General features: G+C 31.6%; 2 protein-coding genes across 4 annotated transcripts in view; one reads left to right on the top strand and one right to left on the bottom strand.

The window, feature by feature from the left end:
• LOC133187375 (short-chain collagen C4-like) overlaps positions 1-2,417 on the top strand; it is an 18,005-nt gene extending 15,588 nt beyond the window's left edge. Inside the window, exons 1-3 of one of the 3 annotated variants that reach the window (XR_009721183.1) lie at positions 241-544; positions 950-1,018; positions 1,807-2,417. Coding sequence is in view for 1 of the 3 variants with exons in the window: in XM_061322723.1 (XP_061178707.1) it covers positions 950-1,018; positions 1,807-2,276 (539 nt within the window). In the remaining 2 variants the exon portion in view is untranslated. Of the gene's footprint in view, positions 1-240; positions 551-949; positions 1,019-1,806 lie in introns of those variants that run through there. The other 2 variants (XR_009721182.1, XM_061322723.1) reach the window with 2 other exon arrangements.
• Positions 2,323-15,142, bottom strand: LOC133187374 (ribonuclease P protein subunit p30-like). The gene is made up of 11 exons (XM_061322722.1): positions 15,067-15,142; positions 14,839-14,921; positions 14,567-14,632; positions 14,382-14,456; positions 13,626-13,691; positions 13,337-13,423; positions 12,888-13,004; positions 9,861-9,890; positions 6,326-6,363; positions 5,539-5,618; positions 2,323-2,615 (listed from the first exon to the last, which is right to left on the bottom strand). The coding sequence occupies exons 1-11, from the start codon at positions 15,140-15,142 to the stop codon at positions 2,470-2,472; spliced, it is 864 nt and encodes a 287-aa protein (XP_061178706.1). The 3' UTR covers positions 2,323-2,469.

Here is a 15,142-nt window from a genome sequence, read left to right as displayed (position 1 = left end):
TATTCTCTTTTTTCATCATGATGGATTGTCTTGCTTGACCCATATGGGTGTATTATGCAATGAAGAAAATATTATTCAGGTGAGCGATGCGATCCATGGTTTCCACTTTACAACAAAATGTTTCAAACAAATACTTAAATGCATCTTACAAAATGCTTTGGTCTCAATTACTGCAAAGTAGTGTCATACTGTGACAAGTATAAATATACATGTGTATAGTAATTTTTCCACAAAATTTGTAAATGATGGTTACAATGGAGCTGATTTTAATTCCGATCCTCTTCTATTTGAGCTCCTGTTCAGTTATTAATGGGGAACTTTCTGTACAAAACAGCTCTACACCCGTGGATTGTAAGTATTCTGATGTGAAGCAAGAACTCGATGCTGTCAGACAATTACTAAACCAAGAAACTTTGATCAGAATGTCACTTGAGAAGACATTAAAAGATTTAATAAAAAGAGGTGGAGGAATGGAAGAAGACAAATGATTGTGTAAACAAAGCGATCACCCAGGATAATAAAAGTAACGACGATACAAGATCAAGTAAGTGTACACAATATAATTGTATGATCCGATATACCGGTTACAAATTACAAATTCAAACGAAATTAATTAGTTATAACAAATTATAGATTTCGATTTAATGAATTTAATCTGTTAATTCTTTTTTAATTTGTTATAACAAATGCAACAAATTTGTTATGAGATTAAATTATAAAAAAATAAATAATATAACGACTTAAATTAGTTTTAACAAATTTGACAATTCGTTATATCGAATTCAAAAGTATTTTTTGATGGGTCCTAAATGGGCTTCCGTACATGAGAGACTCTGGTGATCTAAAAAAATTCCTTCAAAATAATCAACTTTTATACAAAAATCACGTTTTCTTTTTTAAAGAAATTCATGTTTGAAGTTCGGTACTGCACTTATCATTAATATTTTAGAAGGAACTCCGACTTATGTGAGATGGGGTAGAAGTACCTGCAGCAGTGGATCAAATTTAGTTTATGCTGGTAAGAAAAATGTATCTGATGTATGAACCATTACAAAAAAATTTTGTCCTGAAAAAAGTGTACCATTAAGGTTCATAAACCCTCTGCTCACTCCAACAAAAAATTTTCCTAAAGAAATGTATTTTATGAGTAAAATACAAACAATTCTATCATAGCTTGAGGGGCAAAATTAAACAAACAAAAAACATTTCAACTTGTCAAATCTATAAAGAAATAACAGACATTTATGTAATCAATAAGAGTTATCTCTCTTATAAGAGTATGAATGAACCTTAAAAAACTTTCTTAACTGTCACTCAGTTGATGTGGGTTCATACTGAATAATTCATTTTATTACTTTGTTATGCATCACGTACTAGGTGTGCATTTATTTTTTTATAACATCTATGCAGAAAAAGACCTTGATTAGTCAAGGGTGTTTTTATAAATAATTAAATTTTTAGGGAATTCGGATCATATGAATACACTTTATGTCAATTGTTAGCATTTATTATTTTAACTTCCTTTTTGTTGCAACATAGTATCTACAGCTCTTGTAAATATCCTCGCTAAAATAAATGACTTAAAATTTTTCCTCCATGATGAAATTCCTATAAAATGTTTAAAATAGTGTGTAAAAAAAACTGCCATGATTAAAATCTAAGCAAAAAAAAAAAAAAATGAATGCATGCGTTGCCTTTCGACCATTAGTGAAAAACTGTACAGTTTCTCCTTCTACACCAATCACTTACATGAGGCAGTTGTTGTAATAATTTGATTTATTAATTATTGTTCTTATATTAATATAGGTCAAGCAGGTGGAACAATTCACAATGCAAAGGGAGGGGCTGCCAACCCTTTATGTCTAACATTTGATGTGTTGTGGGGAAACCGAACAAAAGCCTCAGAATCTTCCAATTTACATGGTGCTGAGTATGAAACCAACTTTTGGGGACCAAACTTTGATGACACAGATGTCCCTTGCGCAGTCTGTCAACTAAAAACACGCACACACGTTCTCATGATTCCAGGGCGAAATCAATGTCTAAAAGGCTGGACAGAAGAGTATCATGGATATTTATCATCGGAAAGTCATTCCAGCAACAGATTAAGGGGATTTTATACATGCGTTGATGAGAACGCTGAGCAGGTTATAGGAGGGGGTGCAAGAAATGATAATGGTCACCTGTTTTACAGTGTGTTAGCCAAATGTGGGAGTTTGAAATGTCCTCCGTACATTGATAATAAACCAATTACATGTGTTGTCTGTTCACAGTAATTCAAACCATTACTGTAAGTCCAACATTAGGTAACCAATAGTCAAATTCATAATAAGACGTCTTTTTCATTGCTCCATACACTGTCATTTACAATATATTGTAGAGTTCTTACTTCATTTTAATAAAAATTTGCAAATCTATCGTTCATTCTGTTGTTTTTGATCATCAATACAAAAGATGCCCTTGTGAACATCATTCAAGCTTTCGCTTCTTTGGAGATGATTCCTCTGTTGTCTCTAGAGAGTGAATTTCATGCAGTTTGTCCTTGACCCACTTTTGATCCTCTGGAAGGTCACCCATTGACAGCGCTACTGCAGCTTTTAAGGCCCGTCTTTCCTCTGATCAAATAAAAAAAAATTGCAAATTTTCAAAGCTTTTTACATATTAAATGTAATGACTTTTACAAAAGAAAGAAAGCTTTGCTGATACATGTAATAGTGACAAGAGCCCCATAGGCCCTGTAACCTGTCACTATGCAAGTTTTTTTCCCCTAAGTCACATTGTGCATTCTTTTTTCTAATCTACTCCCATGTTTGAGAATCCTTGGACTATTGTATTTTCACTTGGTCCAAAGGGCAATGATTAGTTAAACTGTAAGTGGATATTTTCTTAATAATTCGACAATCTGAAGCTATTTTTAGAATTTTTTTTCCTTTTGAAACACCCCCTCCCCCTTCACACTATGATTCTTCAATGCATAATGATGACTGCATACATTTGACTAATTTTAGCCCTATATTCAGGAGAAAATTTTTATTTTTTACATTTTTTCTATCTTTTTCTTCATATTTGAATTCCTTTTGAGGCTCCATCTCACCCTCCGGGCCATGTTACGAACAAATTTGAATCCATAATAAAAGAGAATACCTACATATACATTAGACATTCTGTAGCTTTGTTGGAATTTAAAATATATTTCCTTTAAACCTTTTAGCCCTTTTAGTGGTCAATGTCTATCAAGGGTACTAAGATCTGAACAAACTTGAATCTGTACAAATGAAAGCAGCTTGGACAATTTCTAGCCTCATGTTCCTTATATAACTCCTTTATAACTTCATTCTTGTTAAGTTTCTTGAAGAAAATTGATCTATAACTCATTTATATGCTTGCAAATGTATGGGTTTTTCTTATGTAGATTTTTAAACATTTTCCTATACCTTTCTTTGTAAATTTTGGATCCTCTTTGTGGTTTAATCATTTCTCCTAAAGCAAAACTTTAAGTGTGAATGAATTTGAGTCTACACTAAATGAAGGTGCTTCTATATATTTTTTTTTTCAATTTGTAGCCTACATATTTCGTATAAAACTTTGAAACCCATTTAAGAACACAATCTCTTTTCAGTGGGCTATGTTAAACAATAAAAAGTTTTCTTTGTTAATACAGGGATTAATGGTTAGGAATGATTGCAACCTTTAACCTCCATTTTAACAAAAAAAAAGATATTTTATTTTCTTTATTTATATATGTTTAAAGTGGGTGAAAATGAGCAAAAGGTTGTATTTTTTGCTCTGCATCTTAATAGATGGAAGAGCCCACTTATTAATAAAGATCTTTTGAACAAATGGCTTAAAAAAAACAGGTTCTAAATAGTTAAGGGTAAATTGTTTAATAAAAAGAAAAAGTTTTCATAATAAATGCAGGAGAAATTTACTCAGTAGTTAAAAATGAAAGTTAACATATGGCAAACAGGGACCAAAAAACATTCAGCAATTAGATTGCCTGAAAAACCTGTTAAAAACCTAAAAATAACCCTTATACCCAGAAAATACTATATTGATAGCAGTACCATTATATAAATATTGTATGTAGCTGGGGTTACATTGAAAAGAAACTGGGGGGATAAGCCGAGCCATATGCCTACATAACGATCGATAAAAAATCAATAAATTCATTTTACAAAAATTTCACTTTTTGTTGAAATAATGTAATGCTTATTACCATTTGCATATAAATTTGACAAAACCTGAATACTGTAACAGCGAAAATGATTCTGATTAACACAACAAAATGGCATCACGCTCAATTTTCACAGAAACTGACATAAATTGGATGATATAACTACATTTTTTAAATAGAGTGGGTCATCGTTCCATTTTTTTGAGAACGATTAATGAAATGCAATGGAAAGATGTTGCTTTTTACACTTGCAAAAATTTGGTATGAAGACCCACTCTACATAAAAAATTAAGTTAACTTACTTAAATTTTCACTGTGGTATTAAAAAATTCTAAGTCCGAAAACGCTTGCTAAATATAGAGAACTGTATGCTATTTAAATAAACATGTAAGTGCGGCTCCGTGGTCTAGTGGTTAGCGAGGAGCTCTTTAAAGTGGCGCTTATTGAGGAAAGTGTTCGAATCATGCTCTGATCTTTTGATTTTTTTTTTGGTTTTAATTTTGTTTTACTTTATAAGAAATGTCTATAGGAATAACATATTTTTCACTGGAAATAAAATATGTAAATGTAGTAAAGAACTTATTTACAGTAAATTATTTAAAATGCCGGATAAAAATTGTAATAGATATTTGAATACTTTTATTCCCGTTTTTATTTATTTTAAATAAAAGCGCTTCTAGATCACCATTATCATTATATACATGTACGATGTTAACATTTTTATAATATCTCCACAATAAGTGTAAACACTCAATATGCAGATTAATTAATAGAAGTCCTTACCCATGTTAGACATTTGTGACAGTAATTGAAAGTCAACTGTTTAGCTTGTTTAGAATATAAATATCATTTTGAAAACTACGGTAAACATTAAAATGCTTAAGTAAATTCGAACAATTGAGAGATTTTTTCCAATAAATGTTCTTGCATAGCCGAAAAATGGGAATGGGCACATGGCTCATCTTATCCCCCCAGATTCTTTTCAGCCCAAGAACAGAGGCTGCACCTCTTTCGACAGTGGTTTTCTTTACAGCCTCTGTTGACCATAGTTTTCTTGGAGTGAAAATTTTCAATGTTATCCTAACTATTTGCTATGTTTATTATATTATACTGACTGTTTTACACAAAGACATATAACAGTGAACAGTGCACGTATATCTGTGCAGTCAACATTATTTGGAATATCACGAGTCATGAAGCAACATTGACTGTTGCAAGGTCTAGCTATCACGCTGGAGGGCAAAGTTACATCAAGGGTAGTAAATTTTTTTAACAAATGTTTCTTGAGAAATCAGATTCAAGTAATTTGGATAAGTATAATACCTACATTTATATGGTCACATACCAATAAAAGTTGTTCTTACCTGCGTGGAGCAGCACACTTCTGCAGCTTCTGGAGACCGAGTTTTTGGCTTGGGCTTCATTGAGTCCAAACAGTAAACCTCTGAGAAGAGTTCAGGAATGCAGTTTATATTCCCTATGTTTACTTTTAAGAAGATGGGCATACTTAGCGTGTGATATACAGGAACCATCTGTACAAAACATTTATACTTTAAATGTCCACGATTTGGTCGGATGACCAAAGCTGGACAGACTTTCCAAAGTTACGCACATAGGAGAATGTTACATTTAGTTTGAAATATGTTGTTAAATTGTCATATTTAAGTCCACTTATTTTAATAATTACTTAATAATTACTATAACATAGTAATGCCTCACATAAATAATAAACACCTATAAGAGAATAAGGGTATAGTCAAATACAATTACAAGTACATTTGTATATTAAAGTATCAGTAGGTTGGAACAATTGCTTTTGCTTTTGGTGCAACAGAGCCAGAATTTATACATTTTAAAATAAATCAGTACATAAAATTAAACTGAAAAAAGAATTGATTGTTTGCATTAAAAAAATATAATTATATATATTAACAGTCCGTGTGAGGAACAAACCAAAAAATGTTTGATTCCATTGCACTGGACGGGTAACACATACTACTGAGTTATCATCACTATACACATGATATGGATTTGAAACGACGATGAAGCATCGCATTTACACATTGGTGTAATTACTTGTCAGAATGTGACTAAAGGTAAGTGGTAAAAAAATGTTTTATGCTTGTTCTGACATTCATCTCTGAAGGATACAAATTGGCTACATCATGTGGGCCACGGAGCTCAATTGCCTATCAAAAAACAAATACATTTAGAATTTCTAAATATTCCATCTTTTCAGCTATTGAATAGAAAAATTGATTTCTTTAAACTTTATAAACATTGTCATATATGATCTTAAATTCACTGTCAAGGAATTTTTGTTACATCACTCAAAGCTTTGTGTCCAATATTTCAGACTTAAGATATCACTCTAAAAATTGTTGCAAATTGAAGATTGGTATCAGGACCAAGTCACATAGGAAGGCCGAGATAGTTGCACTTGAAACAATTAAAATACAGTTAAAATTTAATTCATTAATAATGAGTGATGTAACGGAGACACTTCAAGTTTAATTCAAATTAATTAATTACAACTGAATTATATTTTACTTGTGACACTCATTTTTGTTCCTTTATATACCAAATTTCTGTCCATTGTTCTCATTTACACTCAAATCTAAAGACTAATACATAAAAAGATCACCTTCTGTTTCAGACGTAACAGGACACAAACTTCAGCACACAGAAAAGAAAATTTCCTCCAAAATTAAAATTAATTGAACAAATTTTTTATCAAAGGATTTGCACTTACATTTGGGCATTTTTTGGCCAAGTTTGCATAATCATATGGCAAAGGAAGAAAATTATATGCCTCATTTAAACATATAGAGATGTAACACTGGACACTGAAGCCTTCCAACAAACTTTTTTTTTAATTTACTTAATTGTTAAGTTTTTACTTTGAATCAGATCACAGGAAACTTTAAGAAAATTTTAACTTAATAAATAAGTAAACAATTGAACAAATTTTCAGTTTTATTTAAATAATATACATTGTATTGTATATGCCCCTTTCTACACAAATGTCATTTTATCTTCTGTCAAGAGATCAATCTTGATCTTTTCCAAGTTAAAGAGTCACAGAAGTGATCCGTGGCCATTCTGTGACCTGAAAAGAAAAGAAAAAAATGGTGAAAAGGTAGTTTGACAAGGATATTAAGTCATTTAAGATCTATACTCATACTTTGATAGTGATGTAACACTGATCTCATGATATTTTCACAAATTTAACTTGGACACAAAAACTGGTGTACTATGTTACATCATGTAATGAAGTTAAAGAATGACAGAACAATGTATAATACACACTATTTCACTCAAGTTTATTGTGTGTTTTGCACTTCTTAAAACACCAATTAGGTATTTTTTTCAGCTAGAAGCCAATCAACAAAAAATATGCACATTCATAAATAGTGATGTAACAATGACACATTCTGTTGTAGCTTAATAACGTCAAAGTTACATCTTTTTTAAATTTTCAGATGTTTTCTAAAATTTTCTAAAATAGAGTTTACAATGGTTGTTACTTGATACAATTAAATTAAGCTCAATCAGTTGAAATTTAATCACATGTAAATGAACATTTTTGAATTAAAAGATTTAGGTAATACTTGATTGGGGGTGTGATGTAACTGTGGACACAATCAGTTCAACCATGGTGTGAAAATAAATAAGTATAATTCTTATATTAATGTAGCATAGTTCAATATTTACAGTTTATTAGAAAATTAATTCTTATTTCTTGGCAAACACGCAAATCTGGCATTATATATGTTTCAAAATACATCCTTAAATCGCCGAAAAAGATGAGGTCCCCCAAAAATGAGAGACGCAACATGTAAATGACCTACCTACTACTCGCGTCTCCTGTCATCTTTTTCTTGGAACTCATCCAACACGTGCACAGGTCTCAACAAAAATGAAAGTAGAGACCAGAAAATGTCATACAAACAGGATGTCGTCCTCTGGTCACCCGAGTATTTGATGTATGACACGTGTATACAGACGTAACGTTTTGACACGAAAATAAAGATAAAATTATGATGATTATTTTTGAAATAATACTTTCACATTTGAACACAGCCATAGTTTGTAAATCTTTTACAACGTCTCTAATTGCTATAAATAGAACATATCGATCGAAGTTTCCTTCTATTGTTTCTGAAAGCGGCTGTGCGCGAGACGTAACAAAATTGACACGAAATGTTACATCCCCAAGCATAAAATTTAACCATTGTTTAATTTTAAAAATATTTAATATTTTTTTAACAAACCCAGTAAATTTAATAAATAAATTTGTATATAATAAACGAATCAAGAAAATTAGGTGGATTGATGTTATTTACTGCTGCTATTCCTTCATTTCTTCGGACCATATGAAAAAATGTCACAGAGATTGTCCACTGAATTGCATCAAAAACAATCATTACAAGTTTGATTATTCGCTTGACAATCATTAAACCTCATTAGTTATTAAATATGAGCATCAGAAAATTATTAAATAAGTTTATTCATCAAAGTTGTGAAATAAAAAGAAATAAATGGCAATTTAGATAGATGTAACGAAAATTCCTTGACAGCGAATTTAGGATCATATCATTATTCTGAAGTCTACATCTCATTACATGTCAAACTGAAATTTAACTTTGATCATACATGTGATAAGTCAGAGACCACAAAACTGTACAGGAGCCATAAAAAAAACTGGAATTTGGGTGAAAAAACTGTACACTGCCTATCAAAAAACGGTAAAAAAAAACGGTATAAAATATCGCTTAAATTCTTCTGATAAGGCACCTTATTTCTAAACCAACAAATATATGTTGTTGCAAATGTCTTATTTTAAAAGTTGTAATGGAGATTTGAATGCTTTAAAATTTCATATATCGTGTTTTATAATCACAATGTTCTTATGAATCGACTATAAATTAAACTAGTTTAGATGACAGTTTGTTTGCCAGCTTTATATAGTATTAACGTGAGAGTCAATGTCTCCAATTTACATCTTGTTCATATTACTGATATATACATCAGCAATTCTAAATAACAGCAGCAAATAAAATCATACATAAATTTCAGTACATAAAAACTTAAAACTATATATCCTTTATTTCAGCGGTAATCATGGTAATAAACATCGTATATTTTATACCTACGGAGATCTGGGTCAGATTCAAGTATATTAAGTCGTGTATATCAACTTTAGAAGTTGGCTTAATTTTTTTCAATCAAGTTACGAAACATTAACAGTTATAATTAAGTACCCCTTTAAAAATAAAGCTACCTAAAGGGGCATACAGATTTATAGCAAGATAATTATCCCAACGGATTTATAGCAAGATAATTATCCCAATTGGCAGTTCACAAATTCACACCTTCACACGCGACAGTTTGTGTACACTACACAATTATCAGAAGGTCAAGTGTCAAACACAGGTGACGTTTTCCAGTGTCGAGCGAATGAGAATGAGAGGAAAATGGCGGCATTTAGCGAGAAATTCAAAAAACTGTACAAATTTTCATATTCCGTGAATTTTGGTGTCCCGCCGGTACACGATGAATGGGCTCGAAAAAAACTGTACATTTTGCCTACCGCCGGTACATATCACATGTATGACTTTGATGTACATCCATGTACATAATTTGAATAATACAGATCCTTATTTTAATTCTAAAAAATGCATACCCTTTCTGCTCCACTGGAAATTATGATATTCTGAAATTAAAGATGGTTGTATTTTATCTAGTCAAAGTACGTAATGTTCAAGTAACTGCATTTTAACACAATTTCAAATTTAAAAAAAAAACTGAAATAAAACACCCTTTTTACATATTTTAAGAAAAAAAGTGTTACAAAACCAGCAAGTTACTAACATGTCCTGGGTTAAGTGGTAACTTGTTTACATGTGCGAGGGCTGTTCAAAAATTATGTGGACTCTGCTATTATACATGTACATACCCATACAGACGTCAAATAGTAAAGAATTTTCAGAAATATATGTTTCTTAAAGGTTCCACTAAATTTTTGGTAAAATTATTTTATATTAATCAATATCTCCTAAAAAAAATTTACCTTTTAATAAAGCCGATTGAGCAAAAATTTTGAAAACCACTTAATCAAAAAATTTCCATTTTTTGCGATATAATTCAACAATTTTCTAAGTTTCCTTTTATTGTTGTATGATTATTTATTTAGATTTCTGAAGTAATTATTTGAAGTACTATCTGAAACCTTGTGATTTTTCTCTGATGTGATTCCTTTGAAAACAACTGCAAATATCAAGTGATTTGATGGAGCAGTGCACTTTTATTAAATCATGTGTAATGCTCAGAAAAAGCCAACAGAGACTCAAAACATTCCTGATGAAACATGGAATAAACCATTACCAACACCTTTCCACAAATAGCAAAAAGAGAATTTTGGATGATAGAACCTCAGTAAAAGATAATCTGGGAGGGGACAGAAGATCATCGATGAATTGTTGATCTGGACTATTAAGAATGTAATTGACAGGGATCGAAGTTAAACAATATTTCAGAAATATCTACAGTTTGTGGTTTAAAAACAAACTAGAACATGCTATACTGGTTTCATAATTTTCAAGGTGGTCCAGAAATGGTAAACGGATGTTTATGCCGAGTGGATAAGGTAACCCAAATTGTGTAACAAACACTCAGGGAAAATGTTGAGAAACTAATCCATTAATCTTAAAAATAAAATAATTCTATGAATCCCATGATGTTGAAGAATTAACTGCACTTTGTGATATATCCTAAGTAATCACCCAAATTGATATCAGTTTACAACATTATGATATAAAGTTTTGCTTACCATATACAGAGCTCCAGGTAAGGTGCGTATTTGCAGAAATATGCATTGAATTTTTCAAAATATGCATTAAAAATTAAAACAGAGCGTACAATTGCGCATTAGCAATTATAAATAAGCATTACACTACGAAAGTACTTCGTACGATGGATTGAATGATACAAGTATGATTTAGCTAATTATGTGAAGTAAATTCAGCTCAGTGTTTGAATTTTTATCAAAAGGTAATTTTGATTTATAAGCGTATACGGAATAACCTAGACGTTTATTAATTGTATGAAAATAATTCCAAATTTTTTGCTTTCCATGTGTGCCTGTGCTATAAATAGCACCACCTGACATTAAATGCAAACGGGGAGTAACTCTAAAACTTTTACCAACAATTTATATAGTAAAACATTATATATATTTTTGATAACAAAAAAAAAATAATAAGGAAAACAACGGGGCAAGACATTTTGAGAGGGGCAGGTGGGGATGAAAATCTAAAGATTTATTTAATCTGGCCGAAGGAAAGATTTTTTTCTCCGTAACTCTTGCTACGATCGATATAGGCCTAATCTTAAATGGAGTTCTGTGTGCCCGTGGTACAAGTAACTTTGCCTACCATAGGGTCTTTCTGGTGAAAGAAACGAAATGTTTCTCACTTACATGTATAGCTAAAAGCTGACAAAATTTTAAAATTTCATTAACCTAATTGATAAATGTAGAAACTGTCCTTTTTTTACATTCCTCTTTCAAAACACTTATTTCGATAACAAGCTAAAAATCACATTACATGTATATGTCAAAAGACCAATAGATTTCAGAGTACTCTTTAATTATTTTTGCTGAAAAGCAAAATCTGCATTGATTTGAAAATCAGGCAGTAAAGAACTGCGAACGATAGCATTGTTCTCCCACCTACCTCCAAGTCAATTTTCAAAAGTTAACATATTTGAATGATTTTTCATATTTATATAGATATTTATATGAATTTTCATAAAACATTACTTCAATGGGAAAATAAAAAGAGGTAACTCTATAATTTGGGTAAAACTTGTGTTTTTCACTATAGAAATCAACGGAAAACGGAAAATATTTTTAAAACATCTTCCCCCCCCCCCCCCCCCCCCCCCCCCCCCCCCCGTGAAACAAAAATTCCTTTTTACAGGTAATATAGACTGTTATTTCACAAATTCATACCAAAGCTTTTTGTGTTTCATGGGGGGGGAACATAATTTTACAGACAAAAAAACTACAAAAATGCTTATTTTTCACCAATTTCAAAGGGTTTTACAACTAAAACATTGTAATTTATTAATAAAATATGTTTAATTTTATATGCGTAAAACTTAAGAAAAGATTTAAGGAACATTTATTCATATCCAAGAATATTTTACAATGTATTGATGCTTGAAAGCCCGATTTCAATGGAAAATATCATCTACCCCCCTTATTTAAAGAGCTGCAATTAGGGGTAATTAACTATTTAACACTGGCATTAAAATTATCAGTCAATTACCATTGAACTGTCCTTTGCATTCAACAAAGAATTTGCAGCCAAATTGCCATTGGTATTGAATGAAATCGGTGTAAAATGTAGGCGGGAATCGAGAGTTAGCGTGCGTAGTTCTTATACTTTGAGCTAAAAAATTATCTGGAGCTCAGCATATAAATAAAGATTCTGTTATATTACAATGTATGTGTAACTTTCTGATTGTGTCTATGTCATCAATTTCTTATTTGTGCAACAAGTCCCCATTATTTTTGAGCATCCCTCATACGTATTCTCTCCATCCCCATGAGGACTCATGAGTCCATAAATTAAGTGGTGATGTGAATACCAGCACCTTACTTTTCTATCAAACATGTCCAATATTTGCTAGTGTTATATATTCAAACCTTAGATTTGCTGAAGCTGGCCAGAAGCTGGGAGTTGGAGATAAGATACCTCTTTACAGAGCTGTCTCTGATGGCAGGACCATACTGGATCTCAAAATGGATTCCCTTCTGTATGCCCTGCTCAAACAGAATCCCAATAAAGAGACCTCCAAAACATACGACATAATGACAAGGTTATCCATTCGTGTCTTAATGGTCATAAATTATGATAATTTGTGACCCTAAGTTTCAGCAACCTATAAACTGTTCTGCATAAAACATGTAAAAATCCTGGTCTTATTCCCTCTGGATATCATAAGGCAGGTCTATATCTAACAGTACTAACCTCACTTAGACTTCTTGCGTTATAACTTTTTTGGTTTTCTCTATATCTAACAGTACTAACCTCACTTAGACGCCCTGGTGTTATAACTTTTTTGATTTTCTCTATATCTAACAACAGTACTCACCTCACTAAGACCTCCTGGTGTTATAACTTTGGTATTTTTCTCCATTTCTAGTTGAATTATATCTAAGTTGACATACTTTGCAGCTTTCTGGAAAAAAATTATTTGAATCATCCTAGTTATTTATTTTAGTATTTAAAAATTGGCAAAATTAAAGGACTACATCACACTCAATGCCATTTTGTTTTTAGGTGGAACACTTTTTATTTAACCTTATCTGTGTATAAACCAAACTGCAGTAATACACAAATGTGAAATGTAACAATATTGTGTCTGTGATAAATGGACTTACAGCAAAGATTTCAGAAGATGTTGGTCGAACAGCAACAATGTCATATTCCTGAACTTCTGGAGACATCTAAAGAACAATAAGTCCAATCAGGTTACATATATAGCATGTTCGTTAAGTAATTTTGCTGTTGTTTTACATTGTATACTGTGCTATATTGCTAACAATATTCACAGACAGTTGCTGAAACCTTAACATACTGTACTTCAGAAATTTTGGAGGTTTTTGTGACCCTAAGTTTCAGCAACCTATAAAGTGTTCTGAATAAAACATGTAAAAATCCTGGTTTTATTCCCTCTGGATATCATAAGGCGGGTCAGATATATAGTATACTATAGAAATCAAAGTTACTTTAATATAGATGTACTCCCTCAATAATTATGACTGATGACCTTTTTTCAGCTCATCAAGGTGTTCTTGTTTTGGTAGTGCCCCCTCCCCCCCCAACCTGAAAATGTTTACCCCCCCCCCCCAACTGAAAGAGCTTCCTATGAGCCTGTTTGGTAGTGTAGAAAGTAGTTAAATGACCAACTGCCTCAGTATATCACAAGGTTTACTTAGAATGAATTACAGAATCTTCTTTGTGGGGGTACTTTCAAGTATATTAAGTACATAAATTGGAACTTGAAAAAAAGTTATTTTCCACAAAAACAATTAAAATTAAAGACAAACATGGCTAAAGCTCTGTTGAATTTATAAATATGATGTATGATGTTTAATGTATGTAACATCTGAGTTCATGTCACAATTGTTTATTACCAAATACTGCAACTGGTCACTGTCAGAAACGTTCAAGGTCACTCGGCTCAGAATCTTAACACGTTTGGTGTCAACCTGTAAAAAAAAAAGCTATGCTCCATTTCCAGTGCAAAATAAATCTGACATCATAGTTGAAATGTACATGTATGACATATTATGCTGTAGATCTATGTGCTTATACCTACTTGGAGACTTTTTAATTCTTCATCTGTAAGTTTTAATGTACAAGCTTTCATCACTCCATCACCAGCCTATAATATTGCATAAAAATGACACTCTAAAAAATAGACCAAAACTCCTATGCTTAAGAGAGTACCAATAAAATTATCATTGAGGTATGCTAACACAAAGCCAAGAGTTAGGATGTACTCCATCCAACTGTGGATCATGTCCTGACTATTCTGAATCAGCACTTCTAAAAAATTTTATTAGACACGATTCTTATCAAAATACATACCTGGTCTTTCTGCTTTTTCTTTTTCTTCATAACATTTTTTGAGGGTGTGTGTACAATATCTACTGCAATAACTTCATATCCAACTAAAATATACAAATTTAAAATATTATATTCCAAACGGGATCAAGATACTGTAATTGTAAACACGTGGGAAAAAGCACCGCCAACTTCGTTCCTGTAACATTTTAATTTTTATGGCAATGGAGAGAGAAACAAAGATATATTTACGTTTTATTGCTAGTCCAATCTTTTCCAGCAATATTTTCCTGTCACAAATCTGCACACTCAAGTCAGCATACGACAT

The sequence above is a fragment of the Saccostrea echinata genome, unplaced genomic scaffold, assembly GCF_033153115.1.
Source record: "Saccostrea echinata isolate AGI-Se365-2 ecotype Australia unplaced genomic scaffold, CSIRO_AGI_Sech_v1 ptg000015l, whole genome shotgun sequence".
Lineage (NCBI taxonomy): Eukaryota > Metazoa > Mollusca > Bivalvia > Ostreida > Ostreidae > Saccostrea > Saccostrea echinata.
The sequence above is the reverse complement of the archived record's forward strand: the minus strand, read 5'-3'. Positions and strand labels throughout refer to the sequence as shown.